Source organism: Myotis lucifugus, unplaced genomic scaffold, assembly GCF_000147115.1.
Source record: "Myotis lucifugus unplaced genomic scaffold, Myoluc2.0 scaffold_2, whole genome shotgun sequence".
Lineage (NCBI taxonomy): Eukaryota > Metazoa > Chordata > Mammalia > Chiroptera > Vespertilionidae > Myotis > Myotis lucifugus.
In genome coordinates, this window is record NW_005871050.1 from 27,067,818 (window position 1) to 27,083,397 (window position 15,580).

General features: G+C 38.0%; 1 protein-coding gene and 1 pseudogene across 2 annotated transcripts in view; one reads left to right on the forward strand and one right to left on the reverse strand.

Annotated features, from left to right (window-relative positions):
• The first annotated feature begins 1,184 nt into the window (after positions 1–1,184).
• LOC102419439 lies at positions 1,185–1,532 on the forward strand (annotated as a pseudogene).
• Positions 1,533–8,801: 7,269 nt separating this feature from the next.
• COL4A5 (collagen type IV alpha 5 chain) overlaps positions 8,802–15,580 on the reverse strand; it is a 300,168-nt gene continuing 293,389 nt past the window's right edge. For both annotated transcript variants that reach the window (XM_006082247.2, XM_006082246.2), the window contains 3 exons: positions 13,592–13,706; positions 13,078–13,250; positions 8,802–9,775 (listed from right to left, as the gene is read on the reverse strand). In XM_006082247.2, coding sequence (XP_006082309.1) covers positions 9,694–9,775; positions 13,078–13,250; positions 13,592–13,706 — 370 coding nt within the window. In that variant the 3' untranslated portion in view covers positions 8,802–9,693. The remainder of the gene's footprint in view (positions 9,776–13,077; positions 13,251–13,591; positions 13,707–15,580) is intronic.

Sequence of the window (15,580 nt, forward strand, 5' to 3'; positions counted from 1 at the left end):
TCAATAATGACAGTTGGAGACTTGAATATCCTATTTTCTTTTTTTAAAAATATATTTTATTGATTTTTTACAGAGAGGAAGGGAGAGGGACAGAGAGCTAGAAACATCGATGAGAGAGAAACATCGATCAGCTGCCTCCTGCACATCTCCCACTGGGGATGTGCCCGCAACCCAGGTACATGCCCTTGACCGGAATCGAACCTGGGACCCTTCAGTCTGCAGGCCAACGCTCTATCCACTGAGCCAAACCGGTTTCGGCGAATATCCTATTTTCAATAGGAATAGTACAAATAGGCAAAATATTAACAAGAAAATGAAAAACTTGATCCTGGCCAGAAAGCTCAGTTGGTTGGAGCTTCATCCCCATATGCCAAGTTTGCGGGTTTGATACCCGATCAGGGTACATACAAGAAATAACCAATGAATGCATAAATAAGTAGAAAAACAAATTAATTTCTCTCTCTCTCTCTCTCTCTCTCTCTCTCTCTCTCTCTCTCTCTCCCTCTCTTCAAATCAATAAATAAAAAGGAAGAAAACTGAAGACTTGAACAACACTATAAATCAACTAGACCCAATAGACTTCTATAGAATGCTCTGCCCAACACAAAATACACATTGTTCTAAAGAGCACATGGAAAAAGATTACAGGGTGGAGAGAGGGAGCAAAAAAGAAAAGAGAGAGAGAACTCATAGAGATGGACAACAGTGTGGTGATTGCAGGGGTGGTTGTGGGGAGGAAGGTGAGTGGCATCAAGGAGATAAATGGTGATAAGGAAAAAAAATTCTTGATAAATTTTAAAAGACTAAAATCATACTAAGTCTGTTCTCTGACCACATCAGAATGAAATCAGTGGCAGGAATGTTGAGATATTCTCAAATAATATATTCCAAATAGCAATGTGAATTAAATAACACAACCCTAAATAACCAATGGGTAAAGGAAGAAATAAGGTAAATTATAAAATACTTCTTGCATCCCAGTAAAAAAAAGAGAAAAAAATACTTAAAAATTAATGAAAGCAAAACCACAACATATTCAACTTATCGGCACTTTGAGGAAGACACGGTTGCAGCTGCAGCAGAGCTCCATCCTGCCCACTCCTCCTACTGACTCACTGCTGCTTGCATTCACCACTGTTCACTCTTACCACAGAACAAGTTGGTCAGAAAGCTGCACTGCAGCCATGGCTTTTAAAGATACCTGAAAGACATTGGTGGAACCAGAAGTGATGATTCACCAAATTAGAATAACCAGTCACGAAGTAAAATCTTTGTAGGTGTGTGCTGACTTGATCAGTGGAGCAAAGAAAAAGAATCTCAAAATGAAAGGACCAGTTCAGATGCTTGTGAAGACTCTGAGAATCACTACAAGAAAAGCTCCCTGTGGGGAGGGTTCAAGACTTAAGGATAAGCTTCAGATGAGGATCCACAAGCGATTCATTGATTTGCACAGTCCTGAGACTGTTAAGCAGATTACTTTCAGCAGTATTGAGCCAGAAGTCAGAGTTGAAGTCACCATTGCAGATGCTTAAATCAACCTTTTTAATAAATTGACTATCAGTTTTTTTTTAAAAAAAACTTATAGGATATGGCTAAAGCAGTGTTTAGAGGGAAATTTGTAGTTGTAAATGTGTATATTAAAAAAAAATGAAAGACCTCGAAATCAACCACCTAACCTAATATTTTAAAGAAAATTACACAAAGAAGAACAAATTAAATCCAAAGCAATTAGAACGAAGGAAATAACAAAGATTAGAGTGGAAATCAATAAAATGGAAAGTAGGAAAAACAATATAGAAAACTAACAAAATCAAAAGTTAGTTCTTCAAAATTAATAACAAAATTGACACATTTTTAGCTAGACAGACCATGACCAGAGAGAAGATGCAAATTATTAAGATCAGGAATATAAGAGGGAACATTACTACTGAAATTTCAGAAATAAAATTGACTATATAAGAATACTATGAATAATTGTATGCAGGTAAATTAGACACACTACAAGGAATATACAGATTTATGGGACACAAACTAGCAAAATTTATAAGAAGAAATAGAAAAAATGAATAGATAGAACAAATAAACAGATGGAAAATTAATTTTTTAAAAAATCTCACAAATAAAAATCTTGGACCAAATAACTTAAATAGTGAATTCTATCAAATGTTGTTGTTTTTTTTAATAACTCTAAACATTCACAAAACTTTCCACAAAAATTGGAAGAGGAGTCAAAACTCCTTAACTCATTCAAGGCCAAAATCACATAGATCTTAAAAACCATAAGAAGCCTTAGATGGCATTTAAGGTCAAATTATTATTATTCAAAATGGGCAGGTAAATGGGAGGCAGTCAAATTTTTGAGCCACCATGATCCATGTCTTTTTGCTGTTTGTCTTAAGTTTTGCTTTTCTGCATCTAATGTAACATCTACATATCATGAACAAAAGTAACAATACTAAACTAATAACATCGATTAGGAACAGAAAATGTCTAATACTAGACGAGGAAAAGTCTGAGGGGAACAAGCATCCCAGCCAACGGAAAAACCCTTTACATAGGTTATGGTCTTGCCCCATCCCCAGTGGTCCACCTGTTCAGCAAGACATGCTGATACTGAGACATCCTAAAAATGAGCCTTCCTAGCACCATGGGACTCCATTATCCAACCAAATGTTGGCCATCAATGCATCCTTTGGATTGATTTATGACCAAAAGGGGGATGTGTGGACGAAAGGGGCCATATGTTAACCTGACAAGCTCAGGGGAGGCCTGCATGGCAGCCTTGCAACCTCAGAGACCTAAAGTAACCACAAAAGATGGTCTGAAAATTAAATATTTAACTACAAACAGGTTATAGTGGGTAGTCATGTCCTAGGCTAGTATTTTCCCTGACAAAGATCAACTTAGATCTTTACTGAGCCCATTTGCCTTTTTGCCTCTAAGATAACATATCTGTGAAATGTCTGGGTAACTTGTAACTTCCCGACCCCTCCAGGCACAACAAATGGCACCAGGACATTCTCTCACTGTTATTGTTATCAAGTTAATTATCAACTGTTAATTATGTAAAACTGTCCTGTACCCATCTGTGTAAAAGAAGCATATGTTCATCATTTCACTTTTTACCCTATCCCAGACGTTTCCCCGCTTTGCTTTATCCCACCTTTTTAATCTATCACCAATGGATTTCATATAACCCACCTATGTCCCTTACCTCTGATTGCAATGTATAAATACAGATGTAACCCGCCATTCTCCGGAGCATTATCTCAATTCATTTAGGTTCTGCTATATGTTGACAGTTTGGCTCAAATAAACTCTCAAAAATTAAAAAACAAAAACAAAAAAACAAACAAATGAAAAAAAAACACATAAGAAGCCTAGCAAATCTAATTAAGCAACATATAAAAAGCAGAGGACAAGATCTGGTTTCACTGGCATATCTGACCAAACCTTTAAAGAAGAATTAATACCAATCATGCTCAAACTCATCCAAAAATTAAAGAGACACAAATACCTCCCAAGTCATTCTATGATGCCAGTAATATGCTGATATAAAATATGCTGATATAAAAGCCAGACAAATACATTATAAGAAAACTCCAGATCTACATCTCATATAAATATTGATGCAGAAAATTTTCAACAAATACTAGGAAAATAAATTTAAGAGCACATTAAAAGGATTATACACCATGATTAAGCGGGATTTATGCCAGAATGCAAGGTTTAGTCAAAATATTAAAATCTATCAATGTAATACACCTAATTAATAGAATAAAGAAAAAAATGCATGCTTATCTCAATTGATACATAAAAATCAGTTTACAATATCCAAGAACCCTTCATGATAAAAACACTCAACAGCTAGGAATAGAAGGGAACTTCTTCAATGTGATAAATGGCATCTATGAAAAATGACAGCTAACATCATACTTAATGGTGAAAGACAGAAAGTTTTCCCCCTTGGATTAAGAAGAAAAAGATGTCCACTCTCATTATTTCTATTTAATATTGTACTGTAGTTTCTAGTCTTATCAATTAGGCAAAGCAAATAAATAAAATGCATAAACATTAGAGAGGAAGCAATAAAATCATTTCTATTTGCAGATGATGTGACCTTATATATAGAAAATGCTAAAAAACTCACTAAAAACATAATAGAGCTAACAAATGCATTCAGCATAGTTACAGGATACAAGATCTATAAAAACAATAATTATATTTCTATACACTAGCAATGAACAGTTTAAAAAAAGAATTAAGGCAACAATTCCATTTACAGTAGCATATAATAGAATAAAATATTTAGAAATACATTTAAAAAGTAGTTAAGACACCTACACCAGAAAATACAAAACAGAATTGAAAGAAATTAAAGACCTATATAAAGACATCCTGTGTTTGTACAATGGAAGATATACTATTCTTAAAATACAATATACCCCAAAGTGATAAACAGATTCAAAGCAATCTATCAAAATGCCTGCTGGCTTTTTTTTAAGGTGACAAGCTAATCCTAAAATTCATATAGAATCACAAGGGAACCTGAAGAGCCAAAACCATTCTAAAAAAGAACAAAGTTGGAAAATTCACAATTTCAAAACTTACTAAAAAGTTACAGTAATCAAGACTGTATGGTACTGCCATAAGGATAAACATATAGATCAATGGAATGGAATTAAGAGTACAGAAATAAACCCATACACTTATGGTCAATTAATTTTTCAAAGGGTGCCAAAACAATTTAATGGGGGAAAGAATAGTCTTTTCAAGAAATGGTGATGGAGCAACTGGATAACTGAATGCAAAAGAATGAAGGTGGACCCTTACCTCACATCGTGTATAAAATTAATTCAAAATGAATCAAATATTTAAATGTAAGAGCTAAAACTATAAAACTCTTAGGAGCAGAAAACATAAGGGCAAATCTTCATGACCTTGGATTAGGCAATGGTTTCCTTGATATGACACCAACAGGAAAGGCAACAAAATGAAAAACAAACAGGATTTCATTAATATTAAAATATTTTGTACTTTAAAGGACACCTTCAAGTAAGTAACAAGGTGCCCTAGCTGGTTTGCTCCGTGATTACAGTGTCAGCCTATGGACTGAAGGGTCATGGGTTTGATTCCTGGTCAAGGGCAAGCTTGATCCCCAGTGCCTGTTGGGTGCATGTAGGAGGCAACCAATAGATGTGTCTCTCTCACATCCATGTTTCTCTCTGTCTGTCTCTCCCCCTCCCTTCCACTCTTTCTAAAAACCAATGGAAAAAAACATCCCCAGGTCAGGAATAACAACAAAAAAAAGTAACAAGACAACTTTCAGAATGGGAGATAATATTTGGAAATCATATATCTGATAAGAGACTAGTATTCAGAATATATAAAGTATTCTTACAGCTCAAGAAAAAAAAGAAAAATAACCCAATTAAAAAATGGGAAAAGCACCTAAATAGACATTTCTCTAAAGAATATATGCAAAAGACTAACAAGCACACAAAAAGATGTTCAGCATCATTAGTTCTTAGGAAAATGCAAATCAAAACCACAGTAAGATACCACTTCACACCCGCTGAGATGGTTATAATTTAAAAAGTGGAAAAATAAGTTTTGGTAAGCATGTGGAAAAAATGAAACACTTATGCATTGCTGTGGAAAACTCTTTGGCAGTTTTCTCAAGAAGTTAAACATAGAATTACTATATGATCAAGCAAATCTACTCCTAGGTATATACCCCCAAAACTGAAAACAAATATTAAAAAATACTTGTACATAAATATTCATTACAGCATGATACACAACCATCAAAAGGTGGAAACAACCCCAAATGTCAATGGATGAATGAGTAAACAAAATTTGGTGTATCTATACAATAGATTATTATTAAACTTAAAAAATACTGAAGTACTCACACATAATATGGATCAACCTTGAAAACATTATGCTAAATGGAATAAACCGGACAAAAATGGTCATTTATTGAATTATTCCATTTTTACAAAACATCCAGAATAGGTAAATCCATAGAAACAGAAAGCAGATTAGTGGCAGCCAAGGACTTCAGGGAGTGGGGAGTAACTGCGTAATGGGTAAGAGGTTTTCTTTTGGGATGATGAAAATGTTTTAGAACTAGACAGAGGTGGTGGTTGCACACATTGTGAATGTACTAAATGCCACTTGATTTGTTCACTTTAAAATAGTTTAACATTATGTGAATTTCACCTCAATGAAAAAAATAAAGGCATGAAGTATTGACAATGCTACAATGTGAATAAGCCTTGAAAATATTACATTAAGTGAAAAAAAAGAGGCACAAAAGGTCATATATTGTATGAACTATTTGTACAAAATGTCCAGGTATGTTAATCTTTAGAGAAAAAATTAGTTGTCAAAGGCTGGGGGAAGGGATAAATGGGAGGATAGTGAGTCATTGCTAATGGATATGAAGTTTTCTTTATGGGGTGATGAAAATGTTCTGGAATTTAATAGTGATGATGCTTGTGTCACTTTGTGAATATACTAAAAATCATAGAATTATAAAGATTGAGAGGGTGAATTTATGGTATGTGAGATATAAAGAATAAAAAGTGAATGCACTGTTTAAACAAAAATAATAAGGATGTAGAATGATGTTTACAACATTAAAGTTACAGTATCTATCTATCTATCTATCTATCTATCATCTATCTATCTATCTATCTATCTATCTATCTATCTATCTATCATCTATCTATCACCCTAATATGCAAATAGACTGAACAGCAGAACAACCAAACAACAGGTCACTGACCACCAGGGGGTGCACGTGGAACATGGCGGGCATTGGCCACCGCGGGATGGTGGAGCAGGTGAGCGGAGGTGCCAGACCAAGGCAGGGTGCCGGTCACTGTCATCAGGGCAAGCCTCTGGTGGTTACTGAAAATTCTTTGCTCCCGTGCGCTGCGGTCCTGCCCGGTGCTTGCACCTGCTGCTGGTACTGCAGCCGCTGCTTGCACCCGCTGTCAGTGCCTGGCACTGGCCCAGATGGCTCAGCGCCAGCAGTGGGTGCGAGTGGCAGCTACTGGCCCCGATCGCCCCTGAGGGCTTCTCCACCTCCCCCTGTTCCTGAGGGGTGATCAGGGCAGCAGCTGCTAACACCCACTGAGTGGCAGTGGAAGCAGGGCTGCTGGCAGACAGGGGACTGGGGGCCATGGTGGGAGGGGCTGGGGGCTGCAGAGGATGGGCCAAGACCCACCCCTGTGCCCACTGCAGCCTCGCAGCCCACAGTTCCTTTTAAGGTGCACAAATTCGTGCACTGGGCCCTAGTATGAAAATAATAGCACAAAGATCAGGAGGGGAGAATTGAAAGTATACAATTGTAACATTTTAAGCATACATGAAGTGATATTATATAACTTTGAATGTAGATTGTGATGAGTTAAATATGTATACCTAAACCTGAAAGCAGTCATTAATGAAACAAAATGTTATAGTTAATGTGCCACAAAGAAGATAAAATAAAATCAGAAAAATACTCAATCCAAAATAAGTCATTAAAAAGTGAACAAATTACCAATGGCACAAATAGAAAACAAACAGCAAGATGATAGATTTAAACCAAATCACATAAATAACCACATTAAATACAGTCTACTAAAAGGCAAAAATTGTTAGATTGAATAAGAAAGTGAGATCCAACTATATGCTGACTACAAGAAATACACTTTAAATATAAAGGCAGAAATAGATTAAAAGCAAAATGATGAGAAAAAATATACCTTACAAACACTAACACAAAGAAAGCTGGATGGCTATATTGCTATCTACGTAGATTTCAGAGCAAAGACTATTAATATTTTCTCTACCATGTTACTATTATTATAATGAGATCATTTTATCAAGAGTCTTAAAATGTTTATGCACCTAATAACAGATATTCAAAATTGATTAAGCAAAAACTGATAGAACTGCAATGAGAAAAACCTTAGCACCCATATTGGTTTCTCAGAGCAGGAGAATGATGTATTTGTGAAAATGACTTTAGGCTGTTATCTCTTTCCACTCCATAGGGGAGTTTTCTGTGCTGCTGCTGGCCTTAAAGTGGGCAACCATTCCCATATCTGAAAGTACATAATCAATTCAAGGTTATATTTAAACCAAGTTATCTCAAAGCCTGGCTTCTTACTATACTGATTACTATAAGCTAAGCAGAGTTCTGTTTTAGCTTAAATGTTTTTTACCTAGTCTTTAACCTTTCCAGCCTCTCTAAACTGATAAGTAACCACATACTCCTTGGCCCAGCTAGCTTGATATTTGTTCATCTGATTCACAGACTAAATTTTTTTCTGACAGGAGCCAAATAAGGAAAGTTACTGCATGTACAATATGGCTAATGGAGGTTATAGTTAGTAAACTCAAGTTCCTTCTCCTTGTGCTTATGTATAGTAATGTAAATGAAATACAACTCCTAGAAAGGACTACTTATTGATGTGCAGACATGTAGTCTAGCTGTAAATGTGCAGACTTTACACACAGACTGAAGACATACACAACAAACCATCCTTCCAACATATGGTATCTTTAATGAAATTGGTGAGTTAAAAAAACATTGAGAAGGTGACAGCTAGGGAAATTAGTTATTCTATGACTATAATAAAATGTTTAGAATAAAAAAGAGTAAGAAACATCAATTGGCTTTATAATTGAAAAGAGAAGACTAACCAAGTATTGTCTTCCCAGTTCTTGTACAAGCGTAGACCATAAACTAATAATTCTTACATAAGAAGTACACAGAAAAGAATGATCATTTTTTTTGTATATTTCTGTTTCTCAAAATTATTTAGGAAAACTTTGCCTAGTGAAGGGTGAACAAAACAAAATGTAAGAAACATTAAAATGGGAGACAACTGGTGTTGAGTGTGTTGGAGAATATAGCAAAAAAGAAATTGCTCCATTAGATATTATAATTTGGTATGTAACAAAACAATTTAAAATTATGATTAAAATGACTAAAATAACCTATATTTTTAAAAGTCAAATAAGATCTTAGGGGATAAAATTCAAAATAAATTTACTCTCAGTAGTAACTTCATGAAATATAAATTTTCTTACTTTGATAAACATGAATATGAAATCCTGGTCTCTGTACTCTAAGGTTTCCTATATTTTTTGTAAAGACTGACTCATGTCAGGTTACATCTAAGTGACTCAACATTGTGAGCTAAAAAGCTGTTTACACAATATACACATTCTTTACTTACAGAGCAAAATAAACTTAACACTTTTATATTAAAAACCATGGATAGAGTAGGATTAGTAGCACCATGAAAAATAATTCTTCCTCCAAACTGCAGTCTTTTATTTTACTCAGTGAGATTCTTCCCTTAATTGAATTTTTAACGCACCATTTTTGTTACTGGTCAAAATATATATAGTCTTCATTTTATAATCCTTACAGAAAGTCATTCCGGACCCAAAAAGTGAATTCATATCCTTATTTCTTATATAGAAAAATAATAGTGACTTTGTTCTAGCACATTGCTGAGGTACATCTGAATCTTCATGGTTACTAGTCAGCATGCTTTCTTGGTCATATATAGTAGCACCATTGTTGGGCAGCAGTGGTAAAGTTGGGGAGAGTGAGACATTGCATCCTGGGAATTTCATATATATATATCACATTTTAAAGCACACACGGAATTTTTCAAAATATTATGTCCTTTTCATGCACACTTGACATCGGCTAATACGTGTCCTCAAGTCTCCTGTCTTCAGCGTTTCTGACTGAGGTTTGCTGAGAAATAAGAAACAAGACAATCAGGTTAGCCTTTTCTGGTATTTATATTATACTAGAGGCCCGGTGCACGAAATTCGTGCACGGGGGTGGGGTTGGGGCCCTCAGCCCCGCCTGCACCCTCTGCAATTTGGGACCCCTACACCTTTTTCTTACCTAGCTAACCTCTTCACATTTAAAAAATTAACTGAAATACTACCTACTCTAGGAAATCCTCTTTGAACAAATCTCTTTACAATCTGTATTAAGTATTTTCATATTATATCATTCTTTTTCTTTAATAGGAACTTAGAGTAGATGCAATGTGCTTCTCATTCTTGCATCTGAATTTTTTCTTCTTGCTCTTGTAATAGTAAAGCTTATCCAATTTACATTTGCCCTTCAAGGGCTTATATTTGGTTCAGTTTCTACTTGGCTCCCTGCTTTTTTTTTAAGCAATAAATTTGGGTTGCGATAGCAAGCCTCACTTATAATCAAGCCTGTAGGTCTCCCTATCTGAATATTTCTATAATACCTATCACTTTAGCATACCAGAGATTGTGTTCATTTATAGAAAATAACAATAAATGTCACCTGATCATTTGCTCTTCTAGTAATATTTTATAGCAAGGTGTATTATTCTAGTAATTTAACTATTACAAAACAGGCGTGCAGAAATAAATCACATTGAACAATAAAGAATGACTCAAATATCAAAGCATAGTACACTTAGGGCAGCGGTTCTCAACCTGTGGGTCGCGACCATCGGAAAACACATATAGCATATCAAATATTTACATTACGATTCATAACAGTAGCAAAATTACAGTTATGAAGTAGCAATGAAAACAATTTTATGGTTGGGGTCACCACAACATGAGGAACTGTATTAAAGGGTCGCAGCATTAGGAAGGTTGAGAACCACTGACTTAGGGCCTCCCTTGTCCTGTGCCTCAGATATCATAGCATATTACATAGTTCACATGGAACTCAGTTTCCTTTAAAATAGGAAGGGATCCCATATTCATGAAGCAGCTACTTCCACACACATGTTTTTTATTTCATTCACAGCACATACTCTTCGTACTAATTGTTGGAAAATCATCCTAGCAATTGCCTCTGTTCCTCTCTGTATTGTTGCTTTACATTCTGATGTCATTACTGCACTTTTATCATCCACTCGCTCTAATAAGATTGTGAATTATTTAAGGGCAGAGATCATGACTTGAGCTTGTGTGTTCCCTGTCATGGTGCCTAGATAAATACTCAAACGCGTTCCAGTCCAAATGACAGTGATGAGAGAGGCCCACCATTGCTGGAGACCTCTGATTTTTATTTAAGGGGCCTCACTTGTTCTGCGCCTTTACAGAGGGGTGAGTAGTGGCTGAGGGAATTTGGGGAAACCCAGACAGAATTCTCCTCCTAAAAGATTCTGCTAAGCTGGCGCCCGGGACTGCCAGGCATTTGTTCAATTAAAACCTGGGCACACAGCAATAACAGAGGCACTGGTCTCCTACTGCTAATGCCTAGGGATCAAACCCCAGCCTGCAGGAACTCACCCTGGCAGTCAGGACCCGGTGCTGGTTGGACCTGGGCTGGTGCTCCTAACTCTGGGGAGAGGGAGACTTCCCATGGCTGCAGGCTAGAGGCCCCGGACTCTGCGCCACCCACGGAACAGGTCCATAGAGCAGGTTGGTCAGCAGAGCGGCTTCTTCGCCTGGGATCACTGGGAGGCGTGGCCTGTTCTGTTTGCCTCACAGGGAGGCCTGTTCTATTTGCCCCGTGATCGTTCGCGGGGAGACCTGTTCTGTTCGCCCTGCAAGCGATCTCGGGGAGGCCTGTTCTGTTCACCCCGCCATCGCTGGTGGGGCAGCCTGTTCTGTTCACCACACAATTCATGCGGGGAGGCCTGGCCTGGCTTGTTCGCCCCGGTGATGGGTGCTGGGCTGGGGGGCGTGGACCTAGGCTGCGGCTTGGCACCTGAGCAGGCGCAAGTGGCCACGGGGTGGGAACATCCGCTTGGCGCCTGCGCCCATAGGCCCGGAGTGGCTGGGGCGTTCTGGGACCCCAGCTGCTCAGGACCTATGGGCAGGCCTACAGGCTAGGAGCGGCCTGGGTCCCGAGGATGTTCCCAGGACCCAGGCTGCTGGGTGCCTGCATATGCAAATTAACCGCCATCTTTGTTGGCAGTTAATTTGCATATTGCGCTGATTAGCCAATGGGAAGCGTATGGGAGGTACCGTTAATTACCCTTTTTGTCTTTTATTACATAGGATTATTGGTTCAAATTCACATACAAACATTATTTTTGAGAGCTTGTTTGGAGGTTCTAGCAGGGGAGTGCAGCTACTCGTATACCCTTGACCAAAGATCAGTCTTCTCCTCTGGGGGGGAAGGTCATCCTCTTCTGATGGAGCACACAGCTGCAGCTTCTTGAGGGACACACATGGATGGGTGAGAGGAGGGGGACACCTGCCTAGCCAGCCAGATCAGCCGAATCAATCCTGGCTATCAATGGAGTGACAGATGTCACAGCCAGATCACCCTCACATCTGCAAACATTATTTCTGTATTAAAGAAGCTCTCCTGATGACTAATGGTTAACTTTTGAGCAATATGATCAAGTGCAGTGACTAGTATGACCTAAGAATTATTACTGGTAGGTATTTTTGTGACTTTTCTCTGCACCACTATTATCTTTGTCTATTTGTATCTCCCTCTTATACATTTTTCTAATAGTCCTAATAATCAGGAGAATCTGGGCAACTGATGATGAATAAATGATAATATATATTACATAAGAAATGCATAAAGATAACACATAAGAAAATATTCAAAAGAAGCAACATATAAAATACATTTAAACTGAATAAAATCCAATAGATTGAAGTATCCTGAGGTACATGTGTTATAAGTGTCCTCCCCAATAAAAACACTTGAATAAGAGGCTTGAAAACATCCTTGGAAAAGAGTTCATTGGACTGGCAGAGGGAACACAGATTATAGCTTCAATTCCTGGGATGGCCTCCATCTAGTTAAATAGTTGCTCACTTGTTATTGAGCAGGTCCCATAACCTTTCCTGGCTTTGCTACTGAAGAATTACTACCAAGCCATCTCAAACCACACATACCTACTATTAGCTAACTTTGTTTATCTCCTATGAGTCAGGTATATGAGGAGAACAAGCAAGAATGAAGGACACATTCCACTAAATTTTTTAACATTTGTTAGGTATAAACCATTCATAAATTGTCTCTCTTTTCCCTAGCATCTCTGAAGGAAGCTAAGGACCTAAATTAAACTAAAATTATAAGCACCTTACCTGAACATGTCTGACACATCTACAGTTGCCAGCCAAAAGCTGTAGGAATTGGCATAGTAGTTGCAGGTACCCCGCCCATGGCATTCAATGAAAGGAGCTGAACGAAACTCTTCTAAGCATGAACCAGGGGAGGCCAAGGCTTGACCTGAGCCCTCTGCCCCGGCACTTGTATGCTAGAAAAGAAAAGGAAAAATGTGCCAATGCACTCATGTGCATACCTTAGTGGATACTCAAAGATATGTGCTAAACTCGCCAAAAAAATCAAATCTAGTGAAGGAACTAGGGCCACAGGTAAGAGAATAGTATCTACACCAAGAATACTCAGCAAAAGCAACAGGCAGATTATAAAAATATGTTCTATAAAATGTGTGAGGGGGAACAAAGTGCTTGGACAGCAGCTATTTGAGATCAAGCTTCTTATTATGCAAATGACAGGAATAATCATATTGGGAAGAAATGTTGATATGATGGACAGTTAGCTATGATAACAAAGACAAGAAAGCATGTTTCATACCATCATGAAGGAATAACCAATCCAAAGAGAATCCCATCCCTGAGGACAACGAGGAATCTGGATGGTCTGACTGTGAACAGCAATCACCACAGCTGGAGCTTCACACACTGCACATCTAGTAAGGAAGGTAAGAGGGAATACAATCTACAGAGTCAATATATGGGAAATAGCATTCACTCTTCTTTGGCTGCCATCCTGGTATAGAAGCCGATTAAGTTGTCTTCAATGCTCAGAAAAGGAAGAGATAATGCACTTTGAGAATTGCTTTTGCATAAGCCTTGTCTCCTAATATACATAACAAAGTTATAAATAAAAACTGCAAGTTTTTTTTAAGAAACTAAAGAAACACTACTGTAGCATTTTCATTTTCCATTCTGCTCTAAATTCATACTTGTTATAGTCAATGCCATAATTGCAATAAGAGGTTGGTTTAGTGTATTGCACATACTACTTGCTGTTAGAGTGCTCAAATGAAAGGTAGACATTTAGTAATGCTGAAACTGTGGTAAGAACAATGTCTGGTAAACTAGAAAAAGACAAGAAACAGACGCTTTCTCAACTCCCACCCATTATTTTTGGTTCAAAGATATTTGTTAACTATTTGGTCTACCTGGAGAAGTACTACATATCCAGAATGCTGGGCTGGTACCCAGGCACTTGTAGATGTGGCTTAAATTTATAAAATCAAGTAAAATAGCAACAAAGTAAATACAGCTTAGTCTACCAAGTCCATAATAAAGAACATGAGTGGACTTTTGAAATACTGAACCAATGGGCACAGTTTATCTACAAAAGAGGGAATATCTTTAGGGAACCTTCTACTCCCAACAATTGAGACAGACAAAAATCACAAAAAATGAATTCCCATAGTATATACACCAAGGGTACTCAACAAAAATGATTTGGGCAAATGTATTTTAAAAAAGCATCCTAAATATGCTATTAAGAGGGGCTGGACTAGGTTTCACCTTTATATTCAAGGGAGAAAAAACTAGACTTTCCAATGATTCATCTTTTATAGTTGCTGGATTCCTAGATAAATTGGGTTATGATCAGAATGAAAATTGCAATATCTAATATGCCTAGGAGATCAAGTTAAACTAGGGTTCAAACCTGACAAAACTCCAAACTTCATGTATCAGTTCCTCCTTCCCATAGCTAATCAACTGCCAAATCCTATCTTATTCTATTAACACTTGGAGTGCGGGTGAATTTCCCGCCAAAATATAAGATGGCTCTGTCTTTTGGTTTTGTTCCATCCACCAAAAGGGTGGATTACAAACAAATATTTGGTAATACGCAGTTACAATCGGCCCGAGTTTACACGTTTCCCGCACTCCACCGCAAATCTATATGAACCGAGTTAAAGACGGCTCCCGAGTGATACGTGTACCCCACTGAACGTTCCATCCACTCCTGCCAGGATTATTACATTATCTTCAATCTAATGATATCTCAACCTCAGGACGATCCCCTCTGTAATCCATGTTACATACCAATGATTCTGTATTCTTCCCTAAAATGAAGGTAAAAAACTTTTCAGGGCTCCCCATTATCCTATATAATAAAGAGGTAATATGAAAATTAACCCTCATGCCCTCACAAGATGGCTGCCTATGACCAGGCCAGCAGGGGGGTTAGTGAGGAATGACCAAATGACTGAACAAGCAGGCTGCATGGGGCAACCAGGCTGATAGGGGGGTTAATGAGGGATGACCAAAAGATTTAAAAGCAGGCTGCGTGGGGTGACCGGGCTGGTGGTGGTGGGGGGGCCATGAGGGGTGACCAGGCTGGCAGGGGAATGGCAGTTAGGGGCGACCAGGCTGGCAGAGGGGGGGCATCTGGGGGCGACCAGGCCAGCAGGGGGGCAGTAAGAGGCAACCAGGCTGGTGGGGGGCAGTTAGGGGTGATTAGGCTAGCGGGGGGGGGGAGTAAAGGGTGACCAGGCCAGCAGGTGAGGCAGTTAGTAGCAACCAGGCCAGCATGGAT